Raw genomic sequence first — 12,985 nt, 5'->3', positions numbered from 1 at the left:
CAATACGTACACCATCATCATGTACAAAAAAACCAACTCTGAACGACACCAAAAAAATCAGAATTACACCAAACTAATACAAAACAATAAATTTCACCAAATCATTTACGAAAAGACATAATCACTAGATATGATTTTTATTATAGACCCCAAAACCATACAAAACAAATCAAAGAATTAAAAAAAAAAAAATCATCAACATGTGCAAAAAACCCAAGTCTGAATGACAAAAAAAAACCATAATTACACCAAATTAATTAAAAACGATCAATTTCACCAAATCACTTACCAAAACGCATAATCAGTGAATATGATTTCTATTCTAAACCCCAAAACCATACATAACAAATCAAAGAATTAAAAAAAAATCAAAACACGAAATTGGTGAATAACAACAACAATCTATTTTTCTCTATTAATTAAACGACTCATTATTGACAAAATTCAATTTTATAAAATTGATTTTTAACGTTTTTTTTTAAAATTGGAACACAAAAAACCCATCTCAAACATGGTATACTACATGATTTTTCAATTAGAAAAATCACGTAAAAAAACACAAATTAAATATTGAATTATCAATAATACCTGATGCGTCCCAACGTCCTTTATGTTGAATTAAGATTGAATAATTGTTGGTATCAATAATTGAACAGTCGACCAAAATGAGTAGAAAGAAAGTTTTATTTTTGTTAAGAAACCTTTTATTGATAGGAAAGAATATATATAACCAATTTGAATAAATCATGGAAGGTAAAAGATTTGAGAAAAAAAAGGAAAAAGTAGAAATTGTGGAGCACTAATTAAACGTTTAATTTAACTTAATACTTTTTTATATTAAAACCTAACTTTGAAAAAAAAAACTATTGTTATGTAGGCAAAAAAAAACTATTGCTATATAGTGGTAATTAAGATAATTAATTTGTATATTTAAATTTTTTTCCCTTTATTATTTTTCGATTATAAGATCGAAAAGTGGCCAACAAATGTAAATTTTCTTTCATGTGTCTTTTCTACTAAAGCCCAACGTTGAAATCCAACAACATTTGAGCCCAAAAGAGACTTGCAATCTTCTTAAAAGTCCACCCCCAAAAATTGACTGGATGTATTGAACTGATATTAATTTCATATTGAGAAAAAAAAAATGAAGTTAATTCAAAGCTTTGGTTTAATTTCGCATTTATTTAATTTCAAACTTATCAAACAATGGCATGAGTTTCACAATATACTTTTTTTTTTTTGCATTTCTATGTGATTTAATAAAATAGTGATATAATGTAAATGGTAATACTATCGAGCTAGTTTTTTTTTTTTGGTGTCAGTGTTGTATATGACATGTTTTTAATCAAAAATATGTGTTTCTTATAAGTTTATATATATATATATATATATATATATTGGTATTATATTAATATCTCCATATTTACCAACATGAGTTGTGATGTAGTGATATGAACTCGAGTCCTAGATTTGGAAAAAAATCATGTTGGGAGCCATCTCCAAATAGGCCCTACAGTATTCGGATTTAGTCGAAACACATGAAAAAATAATAATTACTTATTAAGACTGATAAAAAGTCTCAAAAATTTGGATTCATATCTTGATAGAAAAAAGAAGAAGATAATTTTAGTCTCTCTTTTAAAGAATTTATTCGATATTTGTATCATGGAAACTATCAGACAATAATGAACAACTTGAATGGCACTCAAATTAAAAAATATCCGTGAACACCCTAGCTGCATTTGTTTTTTCTTTTGGATGGTAACATAATGGCTTCTCCATATTAATCTAAAATTAAGAGAATTATTAAAAATATTTTTAAATTTGATGCAAATTATCAGTTTTGTCCTTAAACTATTGACAATTTTAAAAACATTTATCTATTTGATTAACTAAATGAGATATATCATCGATCTGTCACATGACATAACAATCAGTTTCAAAATCTCGTAAGAGAATAAGACTCTTATTGAAAACATTTTTAAACGTGACGAGAATTTACCAGTTATTTAACTCTTGTTACTAGATGGAAAGCATATTTAAGTTTATTTAATCAAATAAAGAAATATTTTTAATATAAATTATTCAAAAATAAAATTAATAATTCACTACTTCTCTCTCTAAAATTATTCTATTGCAGTTTTAGTAGAAGCAATGCTTTTTTCACACCAATGACGTATCTAAAGGGATCGTTGTTATGCGAAATAAAATGAAATATTTCAAATTAAAATTTTAGATTATATTTTAATTAAAAATAAATTATTGATACTTTCAATTAAAATATAATAATATAATTTTTTTTCAAAGTTTAATTACGACGATTTAATTATTTCATCAAATACAAAAAAAAATTATCTTATTTTTTAAATAAAAAATAATAATTTAAAAATATAATCTCAAATAATTTAATCCTCCAATCAAACAAGCGATCCTTAAAAGTCTTCATGTACTATACATACTCTAGTTTGGAGGGTTAGGCTTCTTTTTACAAAGTTGAGCAACTTTGACTGCTACAGACACGAGTATTTCCCGCCATTTCCTCGGGTTCTGTGCTAATATACCTTTCTGGTCCCTTAAGTATGATTTTTTAACATAAAAAATCTCAAAGTTTAAATCATTAAACAAATGACATAATTCATAAACTTTATGATCCTTAACTTAGCTTTAACGACTTATATCTTATAATGATATAATACACGTAGGAAATAAAATTTTCATGTAAAATGAATGCGTATGTTTATTTAATTTTATATAAATTTAAATACATATTAATACATATCCAAAATTGAAAATTATAATTGACAATTGACATTAAGTAAAATGTTATGTTTATGTATTATGCGTAAACAAATCATAAGAATTAATAATTGAAGTTCCGAATTGTTTAAGATGCTGTTCGCAAATTTCTAAAATTCGGCGGTGACCCTACATTGGGTTGAGGGTCCCACTAAAGGTGAGAAAGTGAAACACCAAAATCAAAAAACGCGGAATGTACTGTATGCTTTCTTTATATAATAAAATAAAAACACTGCAAATTTTGGAAGTGGGTATAACATAAACCCCTAGTATCTCTACATTTTTTTTTAGGGAAAAAAGGAAAAATATATCCCGATATCGTAAATGGTATGTAAATATCTTTCGTGTTACTTTTTGGATATATTGGTGTCCATGTCATCCAAAAATTAGAGTATGTCATTCATTATAACAGAAAACTAAATAGGGACATCTGGCGCAATCTTATCCATCCATCCGATATTTATTAACGATGAATAAGATTATGACATGTGTATGTATGTTAGTATAAAGGGTATATATGCTCTAATTTTTGGACGGCAGAAGCATTAATGTCCCAAAAATATGACGGAGGGTACCTGTATGTCATTTATGATAGTTTGGGGGTATATTTGTCTTTTTCTCTTTTTAAAAAAATTAAATTAATTTTAATTTATCACATGAATAACATAAAAAGATTTACTTTTAGGGTGTATCGTTGAAAAAAAAAATAGTTTTCATGATCGATACTTAAAATTTTTAAAAAATTGCTATTGTAAATAAATTTATAGATGATCTAGACAAATATATGAATGTGGAGGGTGAGAGTAGGAGCTTGGGTGAAATTATTAAATAGTACTTGTGTGTTTTTTAAAAAAAGTAAAAATCCTAATTCCACTACTAATTTTAGGTTTAAATTTTAAAAAATAGAATTATTTTGGCGAGACTATTCGATGCAAATTCAAAGTAATCAAATTCCACAACAAATATATAAATCACAAGTGGAAACAAAAAAAAAATATCTCTAAGCAGGTGTTAGGCAAAGGATTTGAAACCTCAAATTTCAAGTTTCGATTTGAAATGAATATTTGTTTATGAAATTTGCATATAATTTGAACTTAAGTTCAAATTGTCATTTTAATCCCAAATTCTCTAAAAAGTAGAATTTAATTTATTTTTTAAATGTAAAACTTTATTCATAAATTTAAATATTATAAAAGAGCTATTATTTTATTTTATTTTAAAAAATAGACTCATGCTTGATGTTAATAGATTGCTCATATTTTATGAAATGATCATATTAATACGATGTCCTATGATATCCTAATACATTATTTATTTATTATAATTTATAATTTATTCGTTTGATAAGATTAAATAAGAATTGATTATTATTATTATTATTTTGATAATTTTCATATTTACAAATATTTAAATTACATATTCAAATAAAATATCATGTTCGAATGAAATCCATCTGGATCCTAATTACTATGTGACTTGTATTATCAACTGAAATTGGCATTGATAGTGGGATCAAGAGGAGCGTGGTAGGCCAAAGTTTGTTTCACAACAAGACAATTTATTTATTTATTTTTGGTTTCTTGAATCAAAATTTTGTTAAAAAAACCCACATAATCTTTGATGGGAGATTATTCTCTAATGGATGAAAACCAAAAGTATATTATACATGTACTTAACAAAAGGATATTGTAATATGAAATTAGAAGAATCTTAATTTACCAAAGTTTCTCTTAAGAAACACATTTTCTTATTATTGTACTAGGAAAAGCTCATGTCCTTCAAATATTCATTGATCAACAAAAGAAAAAGTTGCTCCTAAAAGTAAATTAGCTAGCTGTTTAAAGTCGACCTCAAAAAACCATAGCCCCTGCAATCCCAATCAAAAGCATTTAAAAGTAACTTAAAAATTATTCCATCTCTGTCAATTTATGTGGCACATTTTTTTTCAAGATTCATACAGTTTAAGTTTGATCAAAATTTTATGTATAAAATCTTTGATTTTTTTGAAACAAAAATTGTATCTATGTAAAAAATACTATAAGCTACAATAATTGTCAATTTAAAATATTTAAAAGACATTTTATGGTAAAAAATAGACTTATTTGAATTTCAAAATCCGAAATGTGTCATATAAATTGAAACGGAAAAAAAATATTACTCCATCAAAGATCTTTTTTTAGAAAAAATACTTTCCTCGTTCTATTTTATGTGACATTATTTCGATACTTATATTAAAGTCTTATTAGTTTAAATTTGCATAGGGCTCCATTAGGAGAAAGCGCTCCTTATGAAAAAAAAATTCATTCTCATCCAAAGCTTCTTGTTAAAGAAGGAATAGTTTCATCAACTGCAACACATCATTTGATAATATGTTACACCTTTTTTTTTGTTAGGCTATTAAAAAAAATCTATATTTCTTGAATTTCACATCTATTAAAAAAACACCATACAAATTATAATGAAGAATTTTGTTTTCTTCACCCTACCTTTAAGCTTTACTCTTAATTAAATTACATAGTTTAGTATCTTTTATGACAATTTTACTACTGGTGGAGAAAACTAAATAGACGAAAAAAAAAAATGGAAACGCAAAAGAAAAAGGAAAAGGACGAAAGAAAATTGCAAAAAGAGCATGAGGCCCCACAAAAAAATAAAAAATAAAAAATAAAAGCATGAATCTTGGATAAAAAGGACATTTGCTGTTGCCCCTTTTCTTCACTCAAAGCAGAGTGTTAGAATAGAAAAAAAGGGAATTTATTCTTTGTCGCCATGGAAATAGCTTCGAGCTCAACAAAATTCAAATGGGTTTCTGCATTTCTTCTTCTTCTTGCTTGCTCAGCTGCTGGACAAGTTCAAGATGGTTAGCTTTCTTCTCTTTCGATTTTAATTTGAAACTACTTTTCTTTTTCAACTTTGATGTTTGATTTACCTCTATTTGGTATGAGATCTGGTAAATAATTTCTTCTATCATCCTTTTTAGCTTCAAACGTATGCTAATTTAAGCTTATAATCATTTTGGGACTGACATTGGTACGAACATTTAATCACAAATAATTTATTTTGTTCATCTCTGTCTGAAACAGAATTAATTCAATCAAGTTCCACAGCAGCATATTAATGTGTGTTTATCAAAATGTTATTTCTACTCACGGTATAATTTTAATTTTAAAATGTCAAACAAAGTTATTTAAGTAAATAGTATAACATTAATTGTATTTAAGTATAAGTAATCATTTTGTTGATGTTGATCGTCCTGAGGTGTTACTGAGACACCCTGTAAGAATCATGACTATGTAGGAGTACTTATGGACGATGGCAGAGAGTTATGCTGCTCTAATAGTTATGTCGTTACTAGTAATTACTAATGTAAAAATTAATTATTTTTTTATTAAATATCATATCAAATTAATTAGTGTCACATAAAACGAAAAAAATGTAGATGTACCACTCATGGTAAAAGTTTTTTAAATTTCGTAGGCAAAGCTAATATCAATAATACCATTGTTACATTTTAGGGCCTACAGAGTTACTACCCATAGTATTTAATTTGATAAATATTCCTTTCATACAATCACAATACCTGTCAAATGGCTTTACCTCTACCGCGTGAACTCTGAGTGAAATGTTCTCATATCATTATTTGGTACGACTTTCAAGTAACCTCAATAGTAAATTATTTTTATTTATATTAGGTGCTTTCACATAATTATTTGTACTTTTTCTAGCTTATGAAATGCACATGCTTTTTCTGTACTTGTTCATTTTTCTTTTTTTTAGTTATCCTAATTACTTATACATTTTGATAAATTAACAAAGAATAATCTTTTTTATCTATTATACACTTAATTAATTATTTTAAAAAATATAAAATTTCTTAAATATCTTGATTTTTTAATTTATCTACTTCATAATTAATATAAGTAAAATAGTAAACTCATTATGTCAATAATTGTCTTCTTAATAGATGTGTCAATTCAAAAGTAGACAAGTAATTAGGGACAGACTGAGTATTTTCTTGTGGTCAATGAAGTAATTGAGGGTTATGATTTTTCGTATTTAAATTTTTTCCATTTGTCCTAATTTTAATGAACAGAGTTAAATGACAAGTATTTCGTAAAATTAATTGAGATATGCGAAAATGGACTCATACACCATAGTTATCATACAAAAGTATTTCAATTCTAAAAATTCGTTCAAGATTCGATTAAAGAGACAATAACTCGATGAACAACAATGAGAAACAAAGACAACTATAAGGGTGTGTTTGGTACGAAGGAAAGCACTTTCGGAAAATATTTTTCAATTTTCTCATGTTTGGTTGAATAAAATGTTTTTTCAAATCAACTAGTTTTTCTCAAATTTAAGGAAAATGACTTTCCTTCAAAACTTAAGAAAAACATTTTCTAAAACTTTCTTTCAACTTCAAAGTATAGTTTTTTTATTGAAAAAATAAATTTAAAGCTTATTTTGAAAAAACATTTTTTAACGTTAATTTTTTTATTTTTTAACCCATCCTCACCCTGACCCCCCTCTTGCCAGGCCTACCCTCTCCCCCCCCCGCCCCCCCCAAATAAATAATTTAATCTCTATTTTTAAAAAAATATTTTTAATTTCAAATATTTATTTTTTTACCCATCTCACCCCTACAACTCCCAACCCTGCCAGTCCCCTCCCCCCAAAAAATTTAAGTTTATTTTAAAAAGTTATTTTGAATTTTAATTTAAAATTTTATTTTCTACTCTCTACTAAAAAAAAGAGATATTTTCTAAAAAATAATTTTCATTCATAAATGAAACACTATAAAAAAAAAAATTAAAAAAATATTTTCTACTCAACAATCAAACATAAGAAAATAAATCAAAATTTTAATTATTTTCCAGTAAAACATTTTACATGAAAAAACATTTTCCTTACTGCACAAGTGAAACAAACCAATAACAACATTTTCCGTGAAAATCTTACGAGTACGATATACGAAGATAGACTTTACTAAAATTTTACCCCTATTTTCGACTCAGATGTTACTGCGTAGGTAAAAGCATTGTTAATTAAATCGCTTTGTATGTTTCTATAATTTGTAGCGCATCGTTACTTAATTATCAATCCAACGTTGTGTTTTGCAGGCCCGTTAGTTAACGGTAATTTTGAGACCCCGCCGTCAGGCGGTTTCTCTTCCGGCGACGGATTCTCCGATGGGCCATCCGAAATCCCCAGCTGGAAATCAAACGGCACCGTAGAGGTAGTGGAATCCGGGCAAAAACAGGGTGGAATGATCCTCATCGTACCACAAGGTAGACACGCCGTTCGGCTTGGAAACGACGCCGAGATAAGCCAAGAGCTCAAAGTAGAGAAAGGCTCCATTTACTCAATCACTTTCAGCGCGGCTCGCACCTGCGCTCAGCTAGAGTCACTCAACGTTTCAGTTCCTCCAGCATCACAGACCATTGATCTTCAGACTCTGTATAATGTTCAAGGCTGGGATTCCTACGCGTGGGCCTTTCAGGCTGAAGAAGATGACGTGCGGGTCGTTTTTACAAATCCTGGCATGGAAGATGACCCCACTTGTGGACCCATTATTGATGATATTGCTATCAAGAAGCTTTTCGTTCCAGATAAGTCAAAAAGTAAGGTCATATCTGTTTCTTTATTGGGCCCCATTTCCAGCTGTTTAGGTCAAATATTTATATAGTTCGATTTTTAATTTATGCGACATAGTTTGATTTGAAATATTCGTGTAGTTATAAAAGCTAATTGTTACTTAATGTGGTTATTGGAACAGATAATGCAGTACTTAATGGAGACTTTGAAGAAGGTCCATGGATGTTTAGAAATACTTCTCTCGGTGTTCTTCTTCCAACCAACCTCGACGAGGAAACATCATCGCTCCCTGGTTGGATAGTTGAATCAAATCGAGCAGTTCGATACATCGATACATATCACTTCACAGTTCCAGAAGGGAAGAGAGCAATAGAATTGCTTTCAGGAAAAGAAGGCATTATATCCCAGATGGTTGAAACCAAGCCTAACAAGCCATACAGATTGACATTTTTGTTTGGCCATGCAGGGGATTCATGCAAGGAACCACTAGCAATCATGGCCTTTGCTGGTGATCAAGCCCAAAACATCCATTACACTCCCAATTTCAATTCTTCATTTCAGAATGCTAACCTGAATTTCACTGCCAAGGCAGACAGGACACGTATCGCATTCTATAGTATCTATTACAATACAAGAAGTGATGATATGAGCTCTCTTTGTGGACCTGTTGTGGATGATGTGAGGGTTGAACTGTCTGCGTCTAGCAGAGTCAAGGTTTTTGGGTTTGGGTTTATGTTTTGGTTGTTAGTCTTAGTTTTGGGTTAAGATGAATAGCTTTCTATTCCACACAACGTATATGGGGATCCAATGTAGTACTACAGCAGGGAGGTCCAGAATCGGACGCCCCGGCATAAGAAAGTTGGCTGTATTAAATAGAAGGTATGTATGTCTCCTCATGTCAATGTAGTATGTCTTGGTATTTTTGCAATCAAAATTTGAAAGTGCTTCATTTTGTTAAGGTTCAGTAATCTTGGGATCCTTTACACTACTATCTTCTGTGGTGCTATGACAAATAGTAGTACTACTACACATCTATTTGTTATACTTGGCTCTGTTTGCATATTCGAAATTATTTAAATTTATAATGATGTATGACTAATAACTAGTATAATTATGGGAAACAACCTCTTTATCCCGCAAAGGTAGAGGTAAGGTGCCCTGTCTTTGTTTGTTCGACTCTGTGTTGGACATTGGGTTTTCGAGACAAGGAATGTATGCTACTGTAACCCCAAGTGGTTACACAAAAATACAAGAAGATTGGCAGTTTCAGGTGCCTCTAGAGAAACCATACATCTTTAAGAAGCTTGACAATCTTCAGTTATCTAATGACACTACACATGCCATTTTGAGTGGAAAATTTGTTATGTCAGGCTATCCAAATCTTCTTTAAATGCACTTGGATGTCTTTTTTCTCACCAAGCAAGTTACCTAGCTTTGAGCAATTTCACTCCTAATCTCATCAAGCTCACCTTAGTCAAGAATCGACTATAAAAGAACCCTTTGCAGACGCTAAAAAAGCTACGAAAATTGAACATCTTCAAGCTGGACTTTGATTGCTGTACTGGGGAAACTATGCATTGTGTTGGTGGCTTTTCTCAACTCGATCACTCATTACTAAAAGTGATGATTGATTGGTGTAAACAGCTCAAGAATAATCCTGAGAGGCTCCAAAACTTGAGGACAACTTGATGGGATGTAATCATTTTTATTTTGTTCATCACAATGTTGCACCCAGGGTAGGAACCGGGAGGAGGTTCATCCAAAACTCTTTGCTGGAAAATTGCATGGTATATATATAAGGTCAAAATTAGTTTTTTTTCTATATGTTGGATCCCTAATCTTTTTCCTATGCTTACTTCTTTATATTTTGCGTTCCCTTTGCCATTGATTGCACTCACCAAATGTATCATAAATTTAATTATTTTCCATCTGTGAATATACTAGTTGCCTCCTAAATGGATTTTTCTTTCATTTTGTTGATAACTCAATCTATTTATTCTGTTATGATCCAACTTTAATTGTATTTTTGGATTGTACTTCATGGAGTTGATTTTACTTTATTTCTAATTGAAAGAGCTGATTCTGCAGGCTCATTTTATGTAATCCATATGATGTACACAGTACTTCCTTCTCTGGTGGATTCTTTTTTCCTTTTTTGGATCCTTGAAATCACGGTAAAGTTGTATATAGAAATTATTCCATACACAATGTTTTTTAAAGAAATTACGATCTTACTTATCGGTGTGTTGGTACCTAAAATCACAGTATTAACGAATCACTCAAAGGCAATAAAGTACACTAAAATTTGTTTGTACAAAACAAAAAGTAGTTAGCAGGTTTGGCTATAAAAGGAGGAGGTCATTTTTCCCTTTGAATAAAATAGAGAAAACTTGTTTAAAAATAAGAGGAAATCAATCTTTTTATAGACAACAAATAATAGTGTGAACAAGTGTTTATTGTGGAAATGTTACAATCTTTTAGAAAAGTCACAATCTTTAGAATAATCACAATCTTTTCGAAAAGTCCCAACCCTTTAGAAAAATCACAATCTTTTCGGAAAATTGTAATTCTTCATAAAAGCCACAACTTCATAAAAGTCATAACTCTTCATTTTTTTTCACACTTTTTAAAACCGAACAAAAAGTTGTTAAATTAGCTTCTTCATTATCGGTTCAATAATATTTGCATTAGGATAGACTAGGAATGACAAACAAGCAAATTGAGTCGAATATGAATAGATCGAAATTAGCTAAAGAAAAATGGATAAAGTACTCCACTCGACTCATATTTTAAATGAGTAAAAACGAGTTACTCAATCGATAATATAGGTAAATATGGATACATATATTATAGTAGGGATTTTGTTAAAATCCTTAACAAATTTTTTTAATGTTTTTTATCAACCAACCCCCTACCCCAATCCCAAAAAAATAGTTTGTTTTTTTATTACAAAAAATATTTTTTAAAAGGTTTTTTTTAATCACTCAACCCACCGACCAGCCCCTTCATCCCTACTACTCCCGATCCCCCCTAAAAAAATATCTAAAAAAATTAAATTTCTTATAAAAAATAATAAATTTTTAAAAGTTTATTTTACCACCCCACCCCTACCAGCCTGACCACTTTTTATTTTTTTATTTTTTATGAATTAACATTTTTTACCTATTTTATCTATTTAATTATCCACTTTTAAATGGGTATATAGATAACTATGAGTGGATAACCCATATAAATTACTTATTCTGCCATTTTTAGGATAACTTATTTTTTTACCAAGGGAGTTCATAAAGAGTTCTAAATAATAGCGAACAAAAATATTACTCTCTCCATTTACTTTTCCTTGTCATTGTTTGATTTGACACAATCATTAAGAAAATAACTACTATTGATATTGATATTTTACCAAGCTATCCCTATTAAATAATATTTAGTATTAGCTTTTGAAAAATGATTTATAGAATAAGTATTTAATACCGAGTGTAAAACAAGAAAAAATAATATTTTATTTTATATATTAAAAGTGATAAGTTAAAATAAACGGAAGGAATAGATGATTATGTGGCATGTTGAAACCTACCTCACTAGTCACTACCTCGGTATCAATACGATAATTATGCACCGAAGTCGTATGCAAATTATGAAGAGTAATTTGAAAAGAATTTATATGAAACGCTTGAAATATGAAAAGTAAGTACTATCAATATTGTAAGTTATAAGAAATGTAATCATTGCGTAATGTAACTTGAGATGGAAAAGGTTTAGCATTTGTGCAAAGATAAGTTATATAAAAATTAATATCGTACAAATTATAATGTAGAAATTAACAATGTACGGTAATAATTAGTAATTCAGAAATAGTAATGCATGCTATGTTTTCCTTTTTAACCATTTGGGAAAATAATTGTTTTAACATACTAAGGTGATTTTGATCATTTTAGTTATTTTTGTTTTACTTTTTATTATAGTTTAAATTAACATTCATAGATTTTCTACATAATTTATGAGTATATACATTTTCTTTGTTTCATATTAAAGTTTTCACTTTTTTTAAACCTCTTTAAGAAATTATAAATAAGATTAATAGTTTTACTAATTTTCCCCTTAAAAAAATTATTTCGAAACTTTACAATTCTTTTTATAGCTTAAGAAGATTAATTGTAAGGTTTAAATAAGGAAAAAAAATTAATTAGTACTATTTTAATAATTTAAATTAACAATTATTTTTATAATATAGACAACTAATATAGAATATTAGTTATGTGAATGACAAAAATCACACCCATTAATTGCATTTCTAATTATGAATTTTGTGCAAGATATCAACTCCATTTAATATTGTAGTACATTTAGTAGGAATACATTAATCAAATTATATGTTTTAAAATTACTAATAAATATTTCAAAAAATCATCATAAATAATTTAATTATCTTAATTGTTTTTTCTATAATAGAATAATTGAAAGCTGGACTAATTTGACTAAAACAGACTAAATATTATTTTGTTTTTTTGGACTAAAAATAGCACACTTTGAGTAACCAAAGGCCCTAAAAAAAAAAAAAAACCTTCGTCTCTATTGATCTTTCCTATAT

The 12,985-nt window shown here is 28.6% G+C and overlaps 1 protein-coding gene across 1 annotated transcript; it reads left to right on the top strand.

The window, feature by feature from the left end:
- The first annotated feature begins 5,496 nt into the window (after window positions 1-5,496).
- Window positions 5,497-9,421, top strand: LOC125848105 (uncharacterized). Its single transcript, XM_049527910.1, has 3 exons — window positions 5,497-5,656; window positions 7,920-8,420; window positions 8,576-9,421. The coding sequence occupies exons 1-3, from the start codon at window positions 5,566-5,568 to the stop codon at window positions 9,157-9,159; spliced, it is 1,176 nt and encodes a 391-aa protein (XP_049383867.1). The 5' UTR covers window positions 5,497-5,565; the 3' UTR covers window positions 9,160-9,421.
- The last annotated feature ends 3,564 nt before the right edge of the window (window positions 9,422-12,985 follow it).

The sequence above is a fragment of the Solanum stenotomum genome, chromosome 12 (genome assembly GCF_019186545.1).
Source record: "Solanum stenotomum isolate F172 chromosome 12, ASM1918654v1, whole genome shotgun sequence".
NCBI classification, from domain to species: Eukaryota; Viridiplantae; Streptophyta; class Magnoliopsida; order Solanales; family Solanaceae; genus Solanum; species Solanum stenotomum.
Note: the sequence above shows the minus strand (reverse complement) of the source record. Positions and strands in the feature narration are given on the sequence as shown.